The sequence below is a fragment of the Poecilia reticulata genome, linkage group LG16 (assembly GCF_000633615.1).
Source record: "Poecilia reticulata strain Guanapo linkage group LG16, Guppy_female_1.0+MT, whole genome shotgun sequence".
Classification (NCBI taxonomy): Eukaryota; Metazoa; Chordata; class Actinopteri; order Cyprinodontiformes; family Poeciliidae; genus Poecilia; species Poecilia reticulata.
In genome coordinates this window covers 11231064-11256791 of record NC_024346.1, presented here as the reverse complement: position 1 = coordinate 11256791, position 25728 = coordinate 11231064, and the positions used below count along the sequence as shown (strand labels likewise).

The 25728-nt window shown below is 40.9% G+C and overlaps 1 protein-coding gene across 2 annotated transcripts in view; it reads right to left on the bottom strand.

Annotated features, from left to right (window-relative positions):
- The window catches only part of ttyh1 (tweety family member 1), a 28700-nt gene extending 3819 nt beyond the window's left edge, over positions 1-24881 (bottom strand). The window contains exons 1-13 of one of the 2 annotated variants that reach the window (XM_008431561.2): positions 24325-24881; positions 15875-16039; positions 13702-13931; positions 10641-10752; positions 8011-8348; positions 7138-7233; positions 6961-7033; positions 4782-4857; positions 4551-4606; positions 3388-3480; positions 3209-3301; positions 2989-3128; positions 1762-1929 (exon numbers count right to left, since the gene is read on the bottom strand). In XM_008431561.2, coding sequence (XP_008429783.1) covers positions 1762-1929; positions 2989-3128; positions 3209-3301; positions 3388-3480; positions 4551-4606; positions 4782-4857; positions 6961-7033; positions 7138-7233; positions 8011-8348; positions 10641-10752; positions 13702-13931; positions 15875-16009 — 1610 coding nt within the window. In that variant the 5' untranslated portion in view covers positions 16010-16039; positions 24325-24881. The remainder of the gene's footprint in view (positions 1-1761; positions 1930-2988; positions 3129-3208; positions 3302-3387; positions 3481-4550; positions 4607-4781; positions 4858-6960; positions 7034-7137; positions 7234-8010; positions 8349-10640; positions 10753-13701; positions 13932-15874; positions 16040-24324) is intronic. The other variant, XM_008431562.2, reaches the window with a different exon arrangement.
- Between the last annotated feature and the right edge of the window lie 847 nt (positions 24882-25728).

Sequence of the window (25728 nt, the reverse complement as noted above, 5' to 3'; positions counted from 1 at the left end):
CTTAACAACTGGGATATTTTTGAAATGGCTTATTTTCCAGACACCAAAAAACATTAACTCATTGCTAAAACTAAATGATTATTGTTTTTTAATTATAATGCTTGGGCGGTTTCTCCAAGCAGTTGAGACCCAAATGGAAGCACAACAACATGTAAAACGTGAATTTTACATAATAGGTCCCCTTTAAAAACTTAAATAGAATATAAGACTAATAAAAAAATTTTTTTTTAATGCAGAAATGTTGATGTGCTGAATAGTATGTTCATGTATGGTATAGTAAGTCCACTCAGTGCTCGGTCAGGGCTTCTTGCATGGATTATTGCATCAATGCAGTGTGGAATGGAGGCGATCAGCATTTGGAAGTGCTGAAGTGTAAAGGAAGTCCAGCTTTCTCTAAAAGCAGCCTTCAATGTTGGGTCTGGTGTCTCTCGTCTTCCTCTTGACAATCTCTCTATAGATTTCTGTGGGGTTCAGGTCAGGACAGTTTTCTGGCCAATAAAGCGTAGTAATTTTATGGTGGGTGGATTAAAGCTCATCTGCAGAGGGAACCATGAACTGCTCTGACATGTGCTGACTTTGGACTTGATAAATCTCCAAAATCCTGAACCCCAAATCATCATCGATTTGCCAAGCTTCTTGTGTCCTGTGCCTCTCTACTCTTTATCCAAACTCTGCTACTTTAAGCAAACAAAAGGAGAACTTTGGTACACTGGGCAAAAGTAACTTTTCTCCATCTTTAGCATTTATCGATGTTGTCTCTGGTTCATGCTTAACACAACAAACACCACAGTTTTAGGCCAAGCCCTGGAAACGTCACTCACTCAAATTGAAGTCCACTTCTTTTGAATCTTCCCCAAAACTACACATTTTCTACAAAGTGTTTTTTTTCCTTCCACTCAACTTTCTGTTAGTATTGGACGCAGATGTAGGCAGAGGAAAGACTTTAGCAGCTCAACTTCTCACAGCCGGCTAAGCAAGGTTGGTGGCTTACACCGACTTATTCACTCTTTGTTTCCCTAGCAACTCACTCACTCTTTGGTTACCTAGCAACAACTTGTTGAGTAACTGACACAGCACAGCAGCAGTTTAAATTTTCACCTCTGTGCCTCATAACTGCTTAAAAGCAGACAATCATGTGGAGTGAAAACTGTGGATAAAACAGAAAAGGTCACACCACCAGTATAACTATCGATATCAACTGATATGAGATGCTTATATTGTTAGTTAACCTAGTTTTAACGTAATATTTCAGTATCAAAATGCTTTCATTTACCAGTCTCGTGTAATTTTCTTACTTTCTCAAAATCCAAACATTAGGTTTTTGCCATTAGTAAGCCATGATCATCAAAATTGATGGAAACAAATTCCTGAAATATTCCACTCTAAATGTAGTTTCACCTTTTTAAATTCATTTACTGGAAGGAATTCTAATTTACTGGCGCCACCTCGTGTCTAACCTGCCTTTCTCTGAGCAAAGATGAGCGTAGCTTGCTGACACTGTGATAAATCTGTGTGCTGAAGTGATGGACTAGGATTTTAGCTCAAAGCTCTCAGCAATGATTCAGACTCTGTGTTGTGTTTCTCTCCTGATGGACCCTGGTCTGAGATGGGGGTCAGCAGTGTGGAGGTGCCAGATGGTCCAGATGTGGCGACAGAATCACAAGGTTGATGTGTGTCTGAAAACATTCAGCATGTTTCGTCTGTCTGTCTCCCTGTCTGTCTGTCTGTCTGTCTGTGTGTCTGAGTGTCTGTGTTACTCACGGGAGGGGCGGCGCACTAGAAAAGGGGGGTGTCCACCCGGCCCCCGGGTAATTATAGAAGGGGGCCATTGCCCCTCGCTGAGACCCCGAGGATGCCTGTCTACGTGCCTGATGGGAGGTGAAGGGGTCCTCACTCTCGCTGTCCGAGTCGTCGTACTCCTCTGATTCACTGTTGGCGTCCATGACAGAGAGAAAAAGCAAACAACGGGGAAACATAAGAGCAAGGAAATGGAAACCATTGAGTCTCTGTAATTACTTATAGTTGGTAGATTGAGTAAGTTCAGTGTCAGCCACATTTATAGGAACCCACCTTTGATTTGAGTAAATCTGTTCATTGTGAATTGGTGAGGAATCCATGCACTACTGTTTTTCACAGTTATTGGTACTTTTGCTGACAATATTCTGCACACTTAACATATATTTTGGAGAATTATGTAGCTGAAAAACCCACCGATGCTCTATTTTCAGTCACTGTAGAAATTATTTCACAGATCCTCCACTGACTGGAGACTGGGCATGAGGTGCTTTTCCTGAAGCACATGGACCTGGACTGATTGATGCTGAGACGTTTACACCTTATACTCATGTAGTCGGGTCTTTATAAAAACAAATATCTTTGCCAATTGTTTAGAAAAATTATATCATACACATGTGATCAGTTTCAGAATAGTTTTTATCCACGAACCTGCAAAATTCTGCCCCTCAGTGTTGTTTTAAACATGCCACACCCATAGGGGGCACAATAGCACAAAGCTAAAACCTGTAAGTCTCTCAAATTGCTTCAAAATAACCACGACGTCCTGTTAGGAATTAAACATGGCAGCAGAAGGTTCATTTGCATGGACAGATATATAGGTTGAACTACTTTACAGTAGCGTTTTCAAATAGAAAGTTATTAAAACACAAGGCGATGTTGATTGGAAATCTTGTCAAAACCACATAAGCGTCGCAGACTGTAATGCGCCGGACGCTACATCTCCGTTTTCCCATGAACACACGCAAACACAAATGAGAGTTTTCTCAAATCTCCTCTTTGTCAGTGTCCTTATAAATAATTGGTTTTAGGTTTAATTAAACTGAGACTGGGGACTGTGAAACAGTGGAGTAACAAACTCAGCCTGATATAATCTGTTTTTAAAGCAGGAATGTTCACCATCGACAGTCGTAAACGTTAAAGAGCAACAGATATCTGAGCCATTCGAATGCCTGCATGGTGCTTCTTTTTCACCTGGGAAAGCTTCTCCAGGCTCCAGGCAGAGAGCAAAGGATGGCAGTGAAGGCCAGGCCAGAGAGAAAAGAGTAAAGGGAGAGGTAGAGCAATCCCTCCATCCCGTCATAACACAGGCCTTTGAGCGAGTCGATGTAGTCCTAAAAGGAGAAAAAAAGGGATAAAATGCTCAGAAAGTTTGGAGGTTTTGCTTTGGGAATGCTTGATTTTAATGCTGCACCTTATTAAGGATCCTGCAGTTCAGCAGTGCCACCAGCTGATGAAAGTTGCCCTCTGTGCTGTTGAGTATCTGCTGAACCTCCCTGAGTGATTTCTGCGAGTGGCACAAAGTTGACAAAGGTGAGAATTTTCCTTTTGAGTCTTTTACTTGCACTTTTCTGTGCAAAAGCTGTTCCCTACCTCGGCTTTGGGGAACTGTGGCAGAGCATTCCTGTCCAGGCTGGAGAGGTGTGTGTGGATGCTTGACAGCGCCCTCTGAGACTGGGTCAGCAGCTAAACCCAGAAATTCACCGAGGTCAGTGCCATCACACGCTTTTGATTTAGCATTTTCACTTTTACTTTGTTGTTTGTTTTGAGTGTAAGTGCTAATCTGAGTAATCTACAGCACCAGTGCAATGTTCATCATCAAGACTTTGAATTATTCTTATGCAATCTTTTTATATTTTGTGTATTTTGTTTGCAATGCAGACATGCTCAAATAATTCTACATTAATAATTCAGCAGATGAGCTATACCACACTGCAGAGGTCAACAAAACATTTGATGGTTCCCTTTCACAGACTATCCCTCCATCTCATCATAACACAGGCCTTTGTGTTATGACATAAAGCAAAATCTATACATTTTCCTTTTTTAAATATTTATTTTGGCACCAGTGGCTTTTATTGAACATTAATTAGACAGGAAAGAGGATTTGGAGAGAAGGGGAAGACATGCCAATGCTGTAAAAATTGGGACGAATGCTGTGCAGTTCTGGATGAGAGTTTAGTGAAATTATTGAACATTCTATCAGCCGTATTATCTACTGATATTGTTATTGATACATATGTTGTTTTCTTCCAGTGTAATTTATTTTCCATAAATAAAATTACATTGCAGTTCTACACTTAACAAGGGATAAGCTAAACAATGGTTGGTCCTTGTGGACTCTCTGGAGCAAATGCCCAAAACAGTTCTGAAAGACTGCTATTGATCTATATCGTTATTGATTTAGGCCTTTCAGTCTCAACTAATCTCGCTTTGCGATTTTACGTTTCTGTCCACATTCTGTCTCAGTCGCTTCACTGAAATACTGCTGAGAACTGACTGCAGAGTATTTAGCAGGTTTTAAATTTCCCAACCACGAAACTCTTCTGCTGTTTATTTGTGGTGTGTTTTCTCTGCAGCTGGATGAGGCAGATTTATTCAAATGATCATGATCACGGTTGGTTTGATCTGATGAGTTTACGTAAACAAACTGGCCGTACATGAACATCTCTGCTTCTGACATTCCACTTTCCGACTCAGTGCTCACAGTTCAATGTGCTGAAACATGTCCACACGGCTGAAAGCGATCACATTACCTGCTGGAATGGACTGTTCATGCTCCTGCTGCAGGTCAGGTAATAATCCAACACGTCTGAACGGCCAGCAAAACAGCAGCACACAAAAGATCAGCGAACAACAGAAAGGAACATTCATCTGGTATTGTTTTGGATTCTGCTATCTGAGGCACATTTAGGGCGGTAGATCATGTACAGGGCAGGGGTTTATTTTCTTTCTTTTTTTTTTTTCAGAAGCTGTGCCGTCTGTACCTGAGCTGGTGCCGGTGGTGATCTGGGTGGAGTTGAGGACGAACGTGTTTGGTTCAGAGCAGAAGTCGCTGAGGGCCTGCAGCAGGAAAGATGGGATGACATGAAAGGAATGATGGGACAGATGGATAGACGAGAAGAAATGAAGAAAATGATAGAAGGAACAAAGTTAGTAGAAACATTGGCCAGTTGAAATGTTTAACATATCTAACTGCAGTCCAAAATTTATGGCAAGCTTTGGTTCGGTTATGTTGAATCCTCCTGCCTTTTAACCTATTTTCTATTTATTTTATTTTTGATTTAATCTTTATTTCACCAGGAACATCCCATGGAGATTAAAAATCTCTTTTCCTGTAAAAGTGGCGTTAATAAGTGCTTTCCCTCCTGAACTTATTTTGAGTTGGAGTTCCAGTTATTTGCGAAAGTGTTCGGACTGCTCTAACTTTTAAACATTTTTCACGAAGGGGTTTGCAATTTATTAGCCTACTGTGTGTAAGACCAACTAAGAATCTGCATTTGTTATATCTTTTATTATTTCATTTATCATAATAAATTTATTGTCGTGTTAAGAATTTTGATTTATCGTTCTCATGATAAATTCCAACTAGTAATGTTTTTTAAAAAACTGTCTGGGTTGTTGTTGTTTTTAACCATTTCATCCGCTGTTTGTTCATCAATAAATTTGAAAACAGGATTAAATGCCGTTACTGTGTGAATTGTAGTACTAATCAAACTTTTTTTATGTGACTGGTGTCCTAAAAAAGCGTATTACAAATGGGTATGTTGCTCAAGTTTTGCAGCCTTCACAGTGATATAGTTGCCTAAAAAACTATATCGATAAAAGTCTTATCGTAACTTTTATTGTTTTCACAATAGCAGCACAGAATATTACAATAAAACTTCAAGTCCACATCGCCCCTCAGATCATCACAAAACGGTGAAGTGGAAGGAAAATTTTACATGAGCTGTGGACTCTGCAGCTCCTCCAGAGTTACCATGGGTGTCTTTGTTGCTTCTCTGATTAATGCACTCCCAGACAGCCTGATTAGGCGAATATGATATTTTAATATGATATTATTTAAGGGTATCAAAACAAAGTGGCTTAAATGCAAATGCACGCCACAGTTCTCATGTTTCATCCAATTCACAGTAAAACCACGTTTGTTTGTTTTTTTGGTCTAAATAAAAAAAATCCCCATAAAATACACTGAAGTTTAGCGTAAGAATGTGATAAAATTTGAAAAAGTTCAAGTGCAAGAAGAAAAAAGAGAAAAAAAAAAAGTCGCAGCTTGAGATCGCCCCACCAGAAGAGGGAGTGAGAGCCCCACACAAGCAGGCCGGCTGACAGACTGGGAACCACTGACCCAACACAGCACAGACTGGGCCGCCTCACAGCTGCTCCATTGTTTCCCTGTCAGTAACCAAGGACAGAGTGGCTCTGTGTGGACGCATACGCTTTGGGACATCTCCCACCAGCCCTACATGACACTGGGAAACTGAATAGAAAATATACCCACATTTTCAACTCTTTTGAAGGATGAAAGCAGCCCCTCCTCCGAGACAATGGCCGCACTTTACAACTAAAAATGGACATTCTTCGGCCGCAGACGTAAACAGCTTCTTTATGCTCCATAAAAGTCAGCCTTTGCTCCCCACATTGTAAATGTACATTACTTTCACACTTGGTCTTATTACCCAATAGGTTAGGCTGCAGCAAAACCTTTGAGCTTATCCCACAGACAGCAAGCTGATTGTTTCTGCTTTCTGGTCCTAAAATGCACTCCCCAGCTCTTCCTGTCCCCTCCTTGCTCTCGCTTAAGGCACTTCTGTTCATCTTTTATCTTTATTTCTCCAAGCCAAATGCCCACAAACTTGCGAGTACACTTGCATGCGAGAGCACGCACTCCGGTGGACAAATGCACTTTGTTAACAAGCGCGCACACGCTCATTGAATCTTTAATCTCTGACCCATTTTCCTGCCGTCTTGGTTCTCTGCCATGACTGCAGCATTCCCTACGATGCTGGGCTTTTCACAGTTTAGCACAATGGAGACAGAAATTAAACACAGGCCTGCCATCAGGGGTCAGGCCTCTTTAATCCATCATCTCTCAACTGCTGCCTTTCGCTGACAGTCCCTGCTATCACTCCTGTTCCTGCCCAGTTTTTCTGGATCCGTACTCACCACCACCGTGGCAGTTTCCAAACCCAGGGAGCCCCAGCTGAGGAAGAGAGCCAGCCACGCCAGCACGGTCATCCTGTGAGGGAGGAGGGGAAGGCAAACGCTGCTCAACCAAAGGGACACTCAGTACATCAGGCCAGAGCGGTTTCAGTCTGGAGATAAAAAACCGAGTGCACTCACAGGATGAGCAGCCAGCGGGCTTGCTTGGCCAGTCCAAGCAGGATGAACAGACACACTATGAGGTCGAGCAGCAGCAGCAACACGTACGACAGCCACCTGAAAGAAACACGGAGATTTTCACATCAGTGACCAAACAAGCAGAACCAATTTTATCCTAAACGCAACGCAGTAAAGAAAGTATCAGTTGAGTTGATTACATTCAACCTTTAAGTGTTAAAACTTGTATCTCAAGACATGAAGTTAAAATTCATCGTCAAGATAAATAAACATGATGGTATTAAATAACATTTATATTTATTTTAAACAACTGGTACAATGTTATTTATCATGGCAGGCAAAAATTTAATATTTTTTACTCTTACTTTGGTATCGTTTGTTTGTTTGTTTGATTTTACTTAACAAAAATTTGATAAATCAAATTTGATCAAATGTGTTTTGATAAAGCAAATATAATTTTGATAAGTTGTCAAAAATGTATCGAAAATGTTGATAATTTTAGAGAAAATGTTATCCAAAGTTTTATAAAATGTATCAAATTTTTCAAATTCAAAATTAATACATTTTGAATTTATCAAATCAAATTGATACATTTTGAATTTGTCAAATAAAAATATCACTAAAAATAAGCAATCATTTTAGTTTTATTGTTTGAAATTAAAATAAACAAAAAATTATCAGAATACCAAAGTAAGACAGTAGAAAATACATAAAGTTTCCACTATTTATACTTGCTATTTATAGTAATGTGACATTGTCATTTTTGCATAAATCGTATTTATATGGGTACTGTTTAAGACAAAAGAATTGAATAATTTTCCACTGAATAAATATTTATCCACAGAAATCTCTTTAAGCTTTGATAAATAACCTCACCTGTAGTCCTCATTGACTATCAGTGTGTTGGCGGCCCAGCCAGGCGTGAAGGGGTTGGGCAACAAGCTGCTGGTGGGCACCACCGTGGGAACCACAGAGGGCGGGACGGGAGTCAGGGGCGTGATGGACGCCCCGCTGACGCCGCTGTCATTTCCCGGCCCCGCCTCTACGCTGGACCGAGCCAGGGAGATGGAGGAGAGGAGGTTTATCACGTTCTCGGACAGCCTCCGGCAGTTCCGCGTCGACACCAGGAACGGCTTGCTGCCGGAAAACATCTCCTCCATGGAGCTGAGAGGGCCAGAGACGGAGAGCTGCAGTCCAGTAATGGTGTCTGAAATCTACGAGGGGAGGAGAGGAAGAGCGTGAGGGCGAGCTGAGTGGGATAAAAACCACAAAACAGCCATAGTGATGCTTATAATTGCACATAAAAGTAGCTGCATAGAGAAGGAGATAGTGCTAATGCACTTATAACCTAAAACATCGCTAATAGATTAGAGAGCAGCTCCCTTTTAGAAAGGGGCGTCTGAGTCAGAGCACCGAAAAGGGACTCTGCACTTTTCTGTAACCAGGAGATTTTAACAATTAAGTCCCTAAAGTCCCCAAAAACTTTTCAGTGAGTCAAACTTAATCAAACCTGTGAGCCGGGTGTTGATCATGGTGAAATAAACGTCTCCTAGCGAGACAGGAATGTGATCTCTACAAGCAGATCTCTATTGATTTAGATTTACAGTTTTTTCTAAGAGTCAGCACATCAACAGAGTTTGTGTCAAGGTTTTTCTCTCATTTAATCTGTCATCTGTCTGAATCCTTCACTGCAGAGATTAATCTGCTATACTACAGCCACAAATGGAAGCCTTTGTTTTTTTAAATCTAATATTTTTCATCTAGTTTCCTGTAAATTAGCTTAGTTACGATTCAAATGGTAAACACTCAATGTTTATATTTGCAGCACTCACTAGATTACAGACGCCGCTTGTGAAAATGTGTAATTAGCCTTGAAATAATACTACTCTTTTATTGCAGGAGACCACTCTCGTGCTAAAAACATTGATTTTTGAAGACTTTCTGAACTTTATCACAAATCTACTCCCTGTCTGTGATGACAACATGAATCTGGGTCCTCATTCAGTCTGGTTTGTCACATTTCCGGTTGTTTTAAACTATTTTGACTGTAAGTATAGGTATATTAAGCTGGGAAAGTGTTTTCTTGCAAAACAAAAACACATTTGTCTCACAAGAATTGCATGATCTACTTGTCTTTCCCATTTTGAGGACTAGCTGGAAGAAGTGGGCCTCTTTATCAACTTGTGCTTTTTTTTAGAGAAAACAGAAAATGATAGATTTCTGGTAAAAAAAAAAGTTCTGACCAATTTTAAATGATCAAATATACATTAATAAATGTTTCAGTTCCACTTTTTCATGGATTTTTAAGGGTGAAAACAGGTGAGGGAGTGTTCATTAAACAAATTACAGATTGGGGATTTCAAAAAAGTGAGATTATGCTGCTGCAATTCCAGAAAAATAAATTTTTAGAACTTAGTGTTCAGTGGTATTTTTCATTCCTGCTCCTGTAGAGTACGTTTTAGAATTAGTCAAACGTTCATTTGTTTTGTGAAAGGACCTTAATTTAGTTAATTTGTACTAAATAACACGGCATTTTTTTCTATTATGGAGCAAATTGCTCAGGGCAGAAATCACAAATGGAGGAAAGATTCACTGCGCACATTTAATAATTAATCACATGATGAAAAGGTCACCTTACTGTTACTCAAACCATATTTAGATAGCTTAGGATGATGCATCTTTTAACTTAATGTCACACATAGTTTATCTGTACCAATGAAAATCCCAAATCCAATCTGTGTTGCTGTAACTCATAAATATTCACCTCTGCTGTCACTTAGGCTGCGTTAACACTGCAACACGAAGTGACGCAATTCCGATTTCTCCAATGTGAACTGCAAACGAACTGAAAGTGTCCCGCATGCGCAGTAGAGGACGCAGTAACGTCACACACGGAGAGCGTGCTCGGTGTTTGCGGAAGTAAACATGGATGGTAAAGGTGGAGCGTAAGCTTTCGATTTTGAAGTTGTCGTCCGACTGGAGCCAGCACAGTAACAACTTAACCCTCATTATTGTCCGCCATGGTTGTCGTTTTTTCTTCCTGCGTGCGCCATATCAGGATGCAGAATAGTGACGTTCGTCGAGAATCAATGACGTTCTGGAAGTGGCCTAGGTCGCATTCGAAAAAAATCCGACCTCTTTTTCAAACCGTCATAAAAAGATCATATAGCTACAGGTCGCATTGAGGCAAAAAAATAAAAATAAATAAATAAATAAATAAATATCGGAATTGGGTCACTTCGGGCTGCGGTGTGAACGCAGCCGTATTAGCATCATTATCCTGACCTCATGGAGGAGTGACATTTAGCAGTCTGACTCACAAACCGCTGCCAGACCACAGGACAAATCGATAAGTTTGCATTTGATTCTTTTTCCTCTGTGAGGCTTACCACATGTGAATCTGCCCCTCTCTCCTCCCAACACAAACAAACAAACAAACAAACAAACAAACAAACAAACAACACTCCGCATGACATTTTCCTGGGGCGGGGGGAAGCAGCACTCACCAGCAGATCAATGGAAGCTAGCGTGTAATTGGCTGTGAGAAGAGACGAGGTCAACTGATACATCCCATCGTGAGCCTCGCTGTTGCCATAGAAACCGATGCCTATGGCAACACTGCAAAAAGGGGAGGGAGGAGGGTAAAGAAAAGCATGAGAACATTATTGGAGGGTGACAGGCAGAAAGCAGGATAGAAGAGCAGATAAATGCAATGTTTAATTCAGTGTGTACATTTTAAATGAATGTGACACGGAGGAAGATGTGAAGTGCTTTGGATGAGCGTACCAAGAGTGAAGCAAAAGGGAAAAGAATAAACAGATGACAGCAGCAATAAAACACAAAATCAGGCGCTTGGCTGTTAACGCATAAGCTCCAGGGGAGGGGGGGGGGGGAAATATTCAAAATGTTAAACATAGTGTTTACACATTTCTCCGTTATTCAAATATTCAGATTAAGGCGCGGGCCAGATGTTCATCAAATCCCCTCGAACCCAGGAGAAATGGTATGACCCAATCCCCCACAAAGTATGTGACCCAGATTAGAAAGCAAGCAGGGGAAATGGAGGAATATGTGTTTTTCATTCCAAGCTGCCAAATGTGAACCAAGCCAGCTAGATCCAAGCAAAGGCCAGCAGCTGAGGGCTCATATTAGGCATATTCAACATTATATTTGCTATTCATGCACAGAGAGCTTTCATGTTGAGCATCAGTGAGGATGAGGCCCTAATATTTCATCGCAGTCCATAAGGGGGAGACACGAGCCACTCTATCATCCTGCAGTGTGTAAACGAGGACAACATTATGGAAGCTGAAATCAAATTTGCTGCACATTACCCCCCCTGCAAGACAGCGATGCAGTCTGAACGCATGTAAAAGTACAGGAAGTGGAACGTAATGAGCATTAAAAGCATTAAAGTGCACTTTGATTTCCTTGCACCTCACAGATGGCTGAAGCTTTGGATGTACAGCAGAGCTTCCCCTGAGTGACTCATTCTTCCATTATACAAGAGGCGCGTGTTGGACAGATGTCAAGCAGTGTTTCTGAGCACTGTATGGCAACCACAATGTGCAGACTCGATGAAAGCACAATCAGCGGAGACGTGGGGGGAACAACTGGTGGGTAAAGGACCAGCGGTTTCTGCGCTGGGACACTCCGCACACGTAATGCTGTGGCAGGCTGTGGTTGGGAAATAGGAAAATAACATGACTGTGTGGAAAACTGAAAGCCACATGATGGAAGTGATGATGTGCGACCTGTGATTCACAGTCGGATGTTTGCACTTTTTACTGCTCAGTATAATCTCAACCACCTAAATGCGGCTTAGTGTCATGCTTTTCTTTTTTTTTTTTGACTTCCTCATTTTTTGGCGTGCTGTTTTGCTCTGTCACGCTGATCAAAGAGAATTTAAGAGGAAATTCAGCTTACAATGAGTCTGCGATGACTCATCGACTCAGTATTTTTAGAAATAAGTTGACACTGTTTGAATGAGGCTTAGTGCTAAGGCACTTTGAGGTACTTCCACAATGACTTCACTTTCCCGACAATGTGGCTGCTTCTAACAGTGTTAATGTTTACCTATGCAGTTATGCAGCAATGCTGAAGAACAGCCAGACACTGTGGTAACATTAAAAGCAATTTAAAACCACTCAAGGATTGGCTCTGGATTACTGTGACTTCAGTTCCCCTTTCCTTCTGTTGCAACACATCCTCAATTGGTCATTGTTAGCTTTGGGATTGGCATTAAGAAAGATATGTACTGTTAAAAAAGTCCCCTCGACAAATTTAATGTGTTTTTGCTTCTTTTGTTGCTCAAGTGATGCAATTACACTGCAAAAACACAAAACCTTACCAGGTATTTTTGGTCTAGTTTCTAGAGCAAATACTGTATCTTAGTACATTTGAAATACTAAGATACACTTATAACTAAATTGTAAGTTTGTTTTAAGTAATCAGTTCTTCACTGTTGATGAAGAAGATTATTTAACAAGACATTTTTCCCATGTTGTAAACGAAATAATCTGCCACTGGTACAAGCATCTTTTTGTCAATATTAAGGAACTGTTTACTGAAAACAAGCTCCAATATTTTTCTGAAAAGTCACTTATAAGATAATGTTGTCTTATTTAAAGATATTTGCACTTGAAACTCAAAGTTACTTGGTAAGATTTAGGTGGTTTTTTTTTTAGTGCAAACAACATCTGATTCCACATGGTGATAACCAGAGCTAGCAAAACCACTAATTTTTAATTATATATGCATTTTAAGACAAAAAAAACTGGCTCAGGGTGAAAAACTGATTACATCTGCTGTTAAGTTGGAAATTATCTGTCATTATAATTATTATGTTTTCTTGAGCAGGTTAGCAGAGGTCTACAGGCTATACTAAACCTGTTCACTACATTTTTTGCCTAAAATTGGAAATCATTCTTACATAACGGAAATCATACAGTACATCTTTGAAAAGCAGAAGTAAAGCCTCCTGCACAACCAACAAGTGGTTTCTGAATAATAAGTCAACAATTCTATTCTATTCTATTCTATTCTATTCTATTCTATTCTATACAGCACATACAGTGGTAAAACCAGCTGACCAGACATGCTGGGCATTTGCTTGAGTTGCTAGGTAACAGGGCAGTGTCTGCCAAATGTGACTTAATTTTCAGTAGGTTTTTTGAAACAGATAAAAAAAACATTAACTTATTGTCGAAAAAAGAACTTGGTGTATTTTTTATGTGTCTGGGAATTTATTTGGAAGCAGTTAAAACCCAAATGGAAGCATAAAAACAGGCAAAAAGTGATTTTTTCATATAGGTCCCCTTTGAAAAAAAAAACAACAGATTTCCAAGTTTAATCTTTCTGTTTCATTGTATTTTCCAAAAATATAGCTGGGTTGCATCTAGAATTAAATATTGTATTGTAATTTGTATTCCCTCACTTAATGCATAATGTAAAATGTGTCATTTTGTAAAAAAAAACCCCAAAAAACACTTCAAATGTGTGACTTTTTCTCGCAACAGTTTTTGTACATTTCTGTAGTGCTGATGAAGCCTGGCGCCCGCCTCTCACCAGCACAGTGTAACAGCTGCCACCGCCACCCACGTGACGCAGCAGATGCCCCTCCCCTTCTTCCCGCTGTAACCATGACCCGTGCTGCCGTCTTCATCATCGTCCTCCTCCTCTGAACCCTCGCTCCGGTCCCCGCGGTGACAGCAGCAGTAATGTATGAGGAAGGACAGGACCACCAGGAGGGAGATGACAAGAGCGATGGCCGATAGACTGGACAGAATGAGCAGAGTCTGTGGGTTAAAAAAAGACGAGAGACGAGAGAAGAGGGAGAGGGTGAGAACAGCAGATGAACTGGGATGTGTTGGGGAAAAAAAGTAATTTTAATTCAAATAATTATTATAACGTGCTGGCCGGCTACACTAGCCAGAGACTGAGCACCAAAACGCACCACAAATCAGAAATCACTTCTGTCTGTAGCCATCAGATTAAACAATACCCAACTGAGTGTCTTTAAGTCTCTCATTTATAGACAGTATTTCCACGTGTATTCTTGTTATTATTTTATTTATTTAGACATATTTGACTAACACATGTCCATCCATCCTTGTCCCTTGGTGGCGTCGGGAGGGTTGCTGGTGCCCATCTCCAGCTGGCGTACCGGGTGAGAGGCGGGGTCACCCTGGACAGGTCGCCAGTCTGTCGCAGGGCAACACAGAGACACACAGGACAAACAACCATGCACACACACACTCACACCTAGAGACAATTTAGACCAATTAGAGACCAATCAACCTGACAGTCATGTTTTTGGACTGTGGGAGGAAACCGGAGTACCCGGAGAAAACCCACGCATGCACACTCCATGCATAAAGACCCGGGCCGGGAATTGAACCCAGAACCTTCTTGCTGCAAGGCAACAGCTCTACCAACTGCGCCACTGTGCAGCCCACACTTATGTATATGTTTTATAAATGTTATATTTCTTATGGTTATATTTGTATGAGTAGTCGTATTCTATGCTACGCTACATTATGCTATGCTATTCTATGCTGTTCTATTCTAGTCTGGTGTATTCTAGACTGGTCTACTGTAATAAAGATGATTAATTTGAGAACGTTGAACTCTAGAGCTGATCAACAGGAGTATACTTCAAACACATAATGTAAATACTTTAACAGATTTTTAAAATGCTGCAAACATGAGGTAATTCTTTGTCTTCTATCCTTATTTCAGAGACTTTCAGCTCTAAAACCTTGATGTCTCTCTGCTCTGTGATGGATTTCAACGCCACTAAGCCATATCAGACTCTGCTTTTGACCAGGCTCCATGTCACAAAGTCAACATCACTGAAAGGCATTTTGCTCTGACACATTACCGCGGCATTATCCTTCATCCATCTGCCCGTCTGTCACTCCTCCACCTTACTCCCTCTGTCTCACCTCCTGTTCTCAGACTCTCTTCCCCGCCCCAGCCGTTTCCCTCACGTTCTCCAGCTCTCGTTCTCCTTTCCCCCCACTCTGCCGTCTCTTTCTTTCTTTCTATCCACACCACTGAATCTCTATTAATAATCTGTGACCTACTTAAATACATTCGCTGCCACTCTCTCCGGCTCCCTGCTCTAACTCTGCTCGCCTTTCCGTCTCTGCCCAGTTTTCCGCTCATCAACCTCCACGTATTACTCATCACCACTCTCATCCCGTCTCTCTCTCTCTTTCTCCATTTCTCTGTCTCCAAGCACTTTTGGTCTCTTTTGTCTTTCTGTTCTGCAGAATAATTTCTGCTCTTCCTTCACCAGCCCACCTCCTTTTTTTGTACCACAGAGTAGTCACCAATGGAAGCTTAACCAAAGGGATTGAAATTTTGCTTTTTGCTTCAGAAATGCCTCCATAATCCAAACAAAAGCAACTGTGGAAACATGCAACCTCAAATTGCTTTACATAGCTCCAATTTGCACAGAAACACTGCAATATATCTGCAAAGAAGAGATGGGCAAGAGTTGAGAGCTAATTGCACGGCTCAATGCAATCTTCCCTCCTGTAATTGGGTCCATTAATAAACAAGGACAAGAGGTTTAAATGCCTTTAAATGCTGTTGTGATGGATCTGCAGGTTTTTATGGAACAATTAAGAGTTTTTCTGGACAAACACTCCATCATCACACGAACATGTACTAAACTGTACCTGCATACACAGAAACAGTGGGTTAAAAAGTGGTTGTGGTGAGAGCCCGTTACCTGCTGGTACTCCCAGCTGTCGGGGGCGAAGATGTTGTCCCTCATCTGCATGCTGAGGTCCAGCCGGGGCAGGGCGTGACACATCCTCACCCATATCGAAGGAGAATAGCTGGGCACTGTGATCATGGCGGCCATTTTCCACTGCCAGCGGTCCCCTCCGCCACCCTGCAGGAGGGAAGACACAGAGGTCAGTTGGACCTGGATGTGAGGTAAGAACTAAAAAGAAGGAAAAAAGGGAGTTGCAGGTTTTCTTAAGTGCATCTTGGATGCGATGCTGCAGAAACAATGAGGCGTTCTGATAGGTGATCAACTGGACTGAAAGGTTTTGGGAGGTTTTCACACCTGTTAGTCTGGTAGAATCGGTTCAATTCGGGACCAAAATTGCGACATTTGTTACATTTTTAGCTACCGTGGTTTGATTTCAAGCCGCACCGTGTCAAACAAACCAAAACCTTTGAAAAACCTGTTTACCTCCTCGCCTGTGGTGGCGCTGCATCAAGAACCACAGAAGGAAACGACACAAAAACCTCTGAAGAAGACAAGAGTGCAACTTTCATCTTCATGAAATGTAAACTAAAATGTAGTTGCATCAGATTTTAGCAGTCGTAGGATTTTACTTTTGTCTTTGGTAAAAGACTATAAGCCATTTTTCCCTCTAGAGTTAGACTCTCACATTTGCTTTGGTTGTATTTACCTAGAATGCCATGCACTATAGTCCACTTCCTGCTTTTAAAGTGACCTCTGGTCCACTTGGCATTCACACTGCATTCAAACTGCACCAGAGTTCACTTCAAACAAAACATGACCAAGGTTTGCAGGCAGACCTATTTTCAATTGTGCGTTCACACCTACCCAAACAAATTGGACCTTTTAGACAAATATGCTAAGAGTTAAATTAAAGCGCACTGAACAGAGCTGGTGTGAATGCATCCTTAGATGTTTCTGTTGCTCCAACACTAGAGGTTCTTCTAAAGGTAACGTCAACGGCTTGTTGTTCTGCAGAGACCTGCAATTTATCCATCAAGTGAAATCTTTGAGTGCTACAGCATCAGAACATGTGTGTGTTTTGCAGCATATTTAATCTGTAACTGTATTTCCCAAGTTTTCAATTGAGAAAGACAACTTCTTCATTTTAGAGACTTTTAGTCAAATGATTCCCTAAGTTGAGATGTTTAAAATCGCTGTTTGTGTTGTAATCATGTTAATTTGATATCCAGGGATGATTAAAAACCCTGACAGAAATTATATAGTAACATAATAATTCTTATTTTCTCCCCACTACTGCTCCTTTCAGCTCTATGAATTAAAACTGAACTCCTCCTTTATGGATCATTTTGTCAAACCCTTACTGCAAGTCGAACTGGCGAGATCCCAGGTCATGTTTCAGAGCAGGCAGCTGGAATCACAAAACTAAAAGGGGAGTAACTTACAACTCAATATGCTTTAGATATATGCGCAAAAACACAAAAAAACCCTACTGTGCACCAACCCGGTGCTTCGTGGAGCTGCTTCTGTCTGTGTTTGTATCATATCACTACCACACACTCTTAAAGAAACCTGGTCCCTCTCCCTGCAGTCATTACAGCTTCATTATTACCTTCCAAGGTGGACCAGAGATGAAATATCTTTTTGTGGTTTTCACGTCCTGTGCATTCATATCGCAGTTTTTTTACGTTGACCAGGAAGCAAACAGAACGGACACAGATGAGGTAAGAGCGATCCGAACAGGGCTTGCACTAGAAACCCCAACCGGATCAGTTTTCATTGGTTTTTCCACATCTGCCTTGACTTGTTCTGACTCTGACACCAAGACAAATTCAAAGATCCTCATAGAAGTTAGTAGATAGATTTGCTTTGGACAGAGATGTGAGAGGAACCAAATGTTTGTTTGTTTTTTAGATTGATGACCAGTAACTGGACAGTCTGAATCAGAAAATATCCAATTTTATATTTAAGCGCTATGGCATCGGGCTGACAGAATGGGAGAAGTTGTTGCTGAGCAAAGAGCTGCTTTAGTATCAGTGAGATGCTTTAGAATAAAACAAATCTCCATTATCCATTTGAGTTTTCACATTGTGTAAAGAAACATGCTGGATTTGACACGCATGCTGGTAAGGTTCTGGAAATCTCATTTTCAGTAAGTAAATAAGATACACAGAGATTGTTTTAGTAACGTTAGGTGCACCCAAAGTGTCTATTGTCAATTTAAGATGCTAAACCTGCTCTCTCACACACAATGTGTCACCTTAACTCCTAAACAAATTAGGACCTCATATTTCAGGATAGCTAGAAAATAATGTTTGTAATGCTATTTTTAAATTATTTTTATAGCTCTTAAACAGAAATTGGAATCAGCTATATTCAATATAAACGCAAAATTCCAATTACACCTCCAGTTTAAATCTCCGTTTTTCTAATTTATCCAAATTCAGACTCCTTTTCTTAACTTTGAGATAACTGGTTGATTGTTTATTCGCCTCCGTTTTCATTGAAATCCTTGAGACGGTTCATAAAACCAGTGGCATTTATGAATTTAGTGGTGAGATGATAATAACTGGACATACAAATAAATGATACAGAATGATCCTACAATGTTCTGCATTCATATCATCCCAAAGCTGGTCAACGGGGGCGAAGAGGGAGGTCAGACCCGGTTAATTAAAACACACAGAGGAACCATCATGATAAAGATGGAGGCATCAGGAGGGGCATGAAGGAGGCTGGTAAAACCCCACCACACATTAGGAGTTCATAAGATGAGAATACAGAGAGAACCATTTATAACAACAGTACATAGTTACAGAGCTCTGAACTGTACAGCTCCACATCACTAAGCTGTATTCAAAGTAACAACAAAATAAAACTTTCAGCATGCATGCACAATGTTCCACTTTATTTCTGTTCCCATTGATTCCTCACACAGTGGCGGCTCAGACGAGGCCAGACCTCTGCGAGCTCAATACAGTGCATGGTAAAAGTTTGGATTCTGCCACTTGTCACACTCAACAACGACGCCCACAACAGTGTCACCATTCAGATTTGGGTTGGGTTACGGGCCGAGAACAAGTTAACAGATCGCCCACAGGCCAGACAGGGCCCTGCTCTAAGCCCATTACAGTAAGCCTGTTCACCTTAATGGGTCCAGCAGCCCAACTGTCACAAATCAAATCACTGCCAGCACTCCATTTCTCTTATTAAATCTGTGCCGAACATGTTGGCTCAAATCACATCACATCCATCCACCCATACCTCAGCGGTGTAAACACACGTGAGCGCTCTGGTGTGTAAACACGATGGGTGAATTAATGAGATTATTTCACTTAAAGCTTTGTGAGAGACATTTATTAAACTTTGAGCAGGGAAACAGAAGAGGTGCAATAATATGCCATTAACTCATGTTAAAGTGATATTTTCTATCAATCTTTCAAATTCAGTCATCTCAGTTTGTTTCATCACAGAAGACAAGCTGGTTTTTTCTGGTTGTGCCAACCTACAGCACCTTTAGCTTTACTTGGTGAAAACCAGCTGCTAGCTCTACGCTTCGTTTTGTATAGACGGCGTTTTAGGGTCAGTGTTGATGGACAAAAGGAATAAATTTCCGGCAAAAAAAATTCTGAAATTTTCAGAGTAATCTCAGAAATTTTCTAGAATAAAAACTGGAGATTTTCTGAACTTGTAAAGCAAAAGGTTTTGACACTTGGAAATTTTCTGAGTGTCGAAAATTGAATTTTTATTATTTTTGGATCTCAGAAAACTCCCAAGCTTTTTTCTAGAAAATTTGAGATTATTCTAATTAATCTTTTTTGTTTTTGGCAAATTTTTTGTAGCTAGAAATTTTCAAGCTTTTTCTAGAAAATATAAATCTCAAAATTTCTGAGCTTTTTGTGGACATTTATTCATCCTTTATTATAGGCTTTGGACTTTATTAAAATTGTGCTTTTTTTCCAATAGCTAACATTTGTTCATATGCAATGTGACGTAGCTTACCGAAATTCTCTGCACTGCGAAGAAAGAAGCGTCGATCCGAACGACTCAGCTGTTAATTCAATATTTGGAAGCAGCCTTTTCTTCCCAATAAACTTTATTATTAACAAGTGACTATAAAATAACAGAAGAGTGGCCAACGTGGACTGAACAAATCTGCTATTGCTAAAACTACAGGCAGAGGACAATTCTAAAACGGCGCAGAAAAACTACGTCATCGCTCACAACTCCTCCTTCTGTTCCCGGAATGACCGGGTTAAAGATTTTACCCGAGAAATTCCTTTTAATGGGAGGAAATCCAGACGGATCAGTGAAGTGAGATCATAATCCAGCAACAAAGCAACAACAACCAGTGGAAAGATTACTGGACCTCTTTTATCAGAAGTGTTGACACTTCACCGACCAGACGGCGCTGAAGACGCTGCTGCTTTGTGACTGCGTTCCCGTTTGACTCAATGACGTGGATTTGGAAAATCCTAAACCTTACGCAGGATCTATGATGCTCATCTAAAAGCAAGGACGGAGCGGCGCTGTTCACCTTAATGGCTCTATCTGTTCAATTCAGTTGCTTGTTAAAAAAAATAATAACAATTAAAAAAAATTCAAGTTCCACTAAATTCATGTAGCAGCAACTTGATGATTCATTTATAGCCATCTAGATGCGATGAAGGTTTGCAGAGAATGGAGTGGAATAAAAATTCTATCCAGTGTGGAGCAATTGTTTGGATGTTAGATGAAAATGAAATAACTGCGCTAATCATCTCTGTGTGCACAGCAGCAGATCGGCTACAGCAGCAGAAGACCACAGAGGGAGGAACTCAATCAAAGTATGGCTCCATCCTGCCCTGTTTGACTGGATCGGGCTGCTGGCAGTGTGGGAGGTTGTCTTCACACACTTTGATCCCCTCAGTACCAAGTGAGCTTCACTTAATAGCCACAGCCTCCCTAAGTATTATGTCCATCTCTTTGTGACCACAGAGTACTTCAAGCAGGAAAGCACACTTTGTCAAAAACCTCTGACCACTTTGTCAGAAACCAGATCATCTCAAACTGGTTTCTTGGACTTGACTATAGCCTTCACAAAGCGGAGCAGGTCAGAGAACCCAAAAGCTGTACTCAAGTAAGAGCAACACCACTTCAACAGATTTTTATGAAACATCCAAGAAATTACTCAAGAAAGAGTAGAAAAGTATTTCATTAAACGTTGATAAGCTGAGTAACTGATCAGAATTGATTTAATATATAAAAATGACGTCATCACTCAAAAATATGGAGCTGTGTCCAAATTCTGGTATTTTAAAGACTCAAATAAATACATAAATAATCAGATACATAACGTGACTGAAGGATAATAGATTCAAGCAGCACTTTTTAAAATTATATTTAAAAAAAAGAAGAAAAAAATATATTAAACCTGTCCGCAATGCAATATGCCAGAATGGGGTGAAGTACTACTTCCAGTCCCAAATAGCACAGCACTCTCAACAGATAAACAAAAAAACACACAAAAAAAACAAACAAGAAATCTCACTTTAACTTCAGCTGAAGGAGTGTCTGTATTTGATGCATTTTTTGTTTTATCCTCATGCAGTGAAGTTACTCACAATGGGTAGAGTATCCAGAAATTTTACTCAAGTAAGAGTAGAGACACTTCATAATAATAATGCTCAAAGTAAAATGTACAATTAAAAAGTTACTCAAGTAAATGCAACTAGTTGCTTCCCAACTCTGCTTCACATTCAACAGATCTGGATCCAGTTGGCTACATTGGATTCATGGTTCTGCATTTGTCAAATACAAAGCCACTGTGACGCCGTCATGTCAACATGAACTAAAATCTGATGAGGAATGTTTCCCTCACCTTGCTGAATCTAAGCTGTGAATAATTAACGCAGTCGTACCAAGATGTACCTATTAAAGTGGCCACTGACTGTGCTGGAGTTGTGCTAGAGTCCTTTTCCACTGATAAACCTACAGACCAGTTATTGATGTGATCAAACCCTCCCTAAAACACTTCTGTTCTCACAGTTTCTGACTTTTAAAGACCTGCGTTATCGATCCACTTATCTTACCTCAGACTCCATTTTCATGTTTGTCCTGGAGCCAGTGTAATCCACTTTAAATTGATTGGTTTTTAGACAGAACCAACGAGCATCATTTGAGTAGCTGTCCACAAAGCAGACTCTCCCCAAAACTCTGTCTGCAGCCCAGAAGTGCTGAACAACTCCAGCCTTTTGAGAAGAAAAAAATCTGTGGGATTAAGACATGAACCTTTCGGTTTTAGACGTTTTAAATTTAGTCCTTTTCTTTGTAAATCCAGCGTGCTGGACTCGCAATTCTTGATGGTAATTTAAAGTTGCTCACCTGTTCAGATTCAAGTGAGCCCCAACCAAATGGTACAAATGTTTGGCTCTTGCAGTAACAGGTGTGGCTGTGAAAAAGCAACTCTAATCCATTTGCTTTGGACATTTTCTGCTTTATGACATATTTGGAAGGTTTTTCACACCCTGAATGAAGCCCAGAATGTGAACCTTTACTTCTTGTTTTTTTCCCTCAGTGCTGAAAAGATTATTTCAAATAAAAACAGCAAATATTATCAATTTGATGAGATCTGGAGACTTTTCCTGAATTTCATTCAAGTCTTCATGTCAGTGGTGCTGAATTATCATCCAACCAGTTTTTCTTTTTTTCTTTTTTTACATTTGGTTGTTTGCCTTCCTTTAGTGGAAGTTCATGGCGACATGTCCCAATCTTCTTGGATCTAATTGTGACACTGCATCTCATATACTAAGTAAATATTAAATATGAGCATCTTTGTATCAACACAAACTTTTAGAGACATTCTAAAGAAGACACGGTCTGAAACCTGCCCACGTTTCAGCTAAAATATTTATCCTATCCTGTAACCTCAGCTTGTTTTTATCGTTTCATGACCTCAATAGTGCTGCTAATGTTTGTTAACTGTGAAAGTGGGCTGCTTGATCTTATCTGTTCTTATTGCAAACAAGAATTTGTAATAAATATACCAGTACGTGTGCGGTGCAAAGAAGTCATTAAATGTAATAAATGTAAAATGTAATATAATTCGTTCATTTGAGGTGGAGTTTTGTGTTTATTTTTAGTAGAAGCTTGTTTTTACAACAAAAATCCACATAGAAAAACGAACGACTGAATGCAAAAATGAAAGAAAAATCCCTTCACCTGTTGAGGAAAAAATGCAACGCTGTGCATTTTAATGTAAGAACAAGAAGATGCAACACAAAGTAGATCCTAAAATTAAGATCTTCAGGAAGTTCATAAAACAGTTCTTTAGCCTCCATCTTCTTTTGCACATTAACGTGACTGAAGAGTCGAAGATTTATGACACGTCACGTGAAAGTCAAGGTTGAGATTCTCCTCCAAACCTAAAAAAAAATGGAGGATATTTAACGCGTCGTGGAGCAGGGGGTTCACTCAGCAGCTGTCACAGATAGGAAACCTCAAGGAGACGTGATATCTCTCGCCAGCTTCTTATAATGCCTGTTACTGTTGCATAACTGAAGACAAATAAATGAAGCGAGTCAAAGGGGACAACAATGGGAAACACCAGCAGAGAGATGGAATAAACCCACTGGTTCCAACCTTAGGAGGAGCTTGAAGGGTTTTAAAAAAGGAATACAATCTGTTGTCTTGTTTGTGCTTGAAGCTCACCCACAACTCTTTGCATACTGAGACTCCATTATGTAAAGAAAAAGGGCCATTTTGTGAGGCAGCTAATGGGGACGGGGCTGAAGCTTTGCTTGTCAACTGAACTTAGAATCATCTTTAGTGCATGAAAAATCATTGGCACCTTTCCCCCCCCCCCACCTCCTTCACCAAGACCAACGCTCTGAATCAGACGATATAAATAACGCGCATCTGCAGCCGAAGTGATGCATGTTTCATTCTGCCTCGTGAAATCAGTTTCGATTACATTCCCCAGCAGTTTGTCTTACAGCTTCATTTATGAGACGTCATGTAAAAAGCTTTAAATCCAAAAAGTGAAACCCTTCAAAGTGCCGCTGACCGGAGCCGTAGGGGAAGTGTCCAGCAGGACATGAAGTTGAAAGGGAGAGGGCACAAAATGTGTCCTCCCTAATTGACCAAAATCAAATGACTTTTGGCAAACCTCAATTTGTAGAAAAAAAAAACTGGATGCAATCAAACCATGCCCAGTGTTATCAGCGTAACTGGATCTTCTGTAAATGTCAATTAGTGGCTGCTTCTATTAGATTTATGAACCACCCACAACTGAAAATGATAATGGTCCCAGAAAGACTGATCAATTAGCAAAAAAATAAATAAATAAAACGTGCAACAAAACTGCATTGCTTTTTCTGTGCGAGATGCACATCTCCATCGTCTAATGTTTCATCCCAGTGATTATTAATCCCCGCAGCAACAGCAGCAATTAAGACATGGCGACAAGAGAGGGATCAGTTTCTTACCTCAGTCGGCTGCTGGGAGATTTCTGTCTCCTTCTGTCTTCTCTCTCGTTGCTGGTGTCCGTGAAATATTTACCCACTCAGAGAGCTATCGTGCCTGTCGTCAACGCTGGACGCTCTTGAAAATTGATCATCCTCAAAGAAACGGCTCAGAGACATGCCAACGTGAAGACGGAATGAAAAACGAGGGTGGTAACTGTAACAGCTGCTGAAATATTAAATGGTCAATAACTGTGTGGTTGTCTGGTGACAGTGGAGAGGTGCTTGTGTTGATGGATGGGCGAGGAGCTCTCGGCGAGCAGGGGTTAGCGAACGAGAGAAAGAGAGAGAGAGAGGGAGGGATTAGGATTGAGGAGACACCCCTGAGGGACTCTTTATCGTTGCATTGTAGCCCTTCGTTGCCGAACGCCCAAGCGAGTTCAAAACGCTGCCCTAACACGATGTTGCTCCGAGATAATTAATCTGTTAACGCGGATTAGCGGGGTCTAACCCCTCACTCGCTCCCTTTCCACCGCCAACCCCCACTGAACATCTAAAAGCTCGCCCATCCGACCAACCAATCTCTGCCCAGACCACCAGGGTGAATCCAGTCCAGGTTACCAAGGCGAACTGTAAAAATGTACTGACTGGAAAATGATTGTGGAAGCTTCAGCACACCACTCACACCTTACATGAAAAATTGTGCTTATATGAAAACTGAAGGGGTAAAAGCAGAGGAAGAATCACGAAGAGGCACACAGAGATGAATTTGGGGATGAGGAAGAGGGGGGGGAGGAGGGATGCAGAGAACAGGAAAACCTGAGGAGAATAAAAATGCGGGTTCCCATGGAGGGATGCTGAGAGAAAAGAGGAGGGAGGGTGAGAGAGATGGAGCAACTAACAATGAACAGAAAGGGGCAAAGCAGCGTGCAGTGGATTTGTAGGCGAAGGCAGTTTCCAGTGGAGGCTGCAGGACAGCATCAACACCGATTTAGTGACGGGGGAGGTGGCGGAGGACGTGTAGCGACGTGACTGATGTGATGAGTGCACGCTCAGAGAGATGCCCTCTCAGGGACTGGAGCGAGAAGAGTGCAGGAAAGGCATGGAGGTGAACTGCAGCAACAAAAAGTGTTTGCCTTTCACTGGAGAAAAGGGGGCAGAGGCACGAGAGAGGAGAGGAGAGGGAGGGGGCGTCGGCTTTTCTGTGTCACTGAAAGGGAGTGGGGGAGGGGAGATAATGAAAGCGAAGGGAGCAAACAGTGGAGAAGCAGGGAGCATACTCACACACTCACTCAGCTTATGGATAGTGTATATGTGGGTATGCATCTGGAAGGAAAACGGGGAAGAAAACAAACAGATTAATTATCCTCTGCTTAGGGAGCGAGCATCCGTTACATCAGCGACGAGAGAAAAATCACCACTCACAGC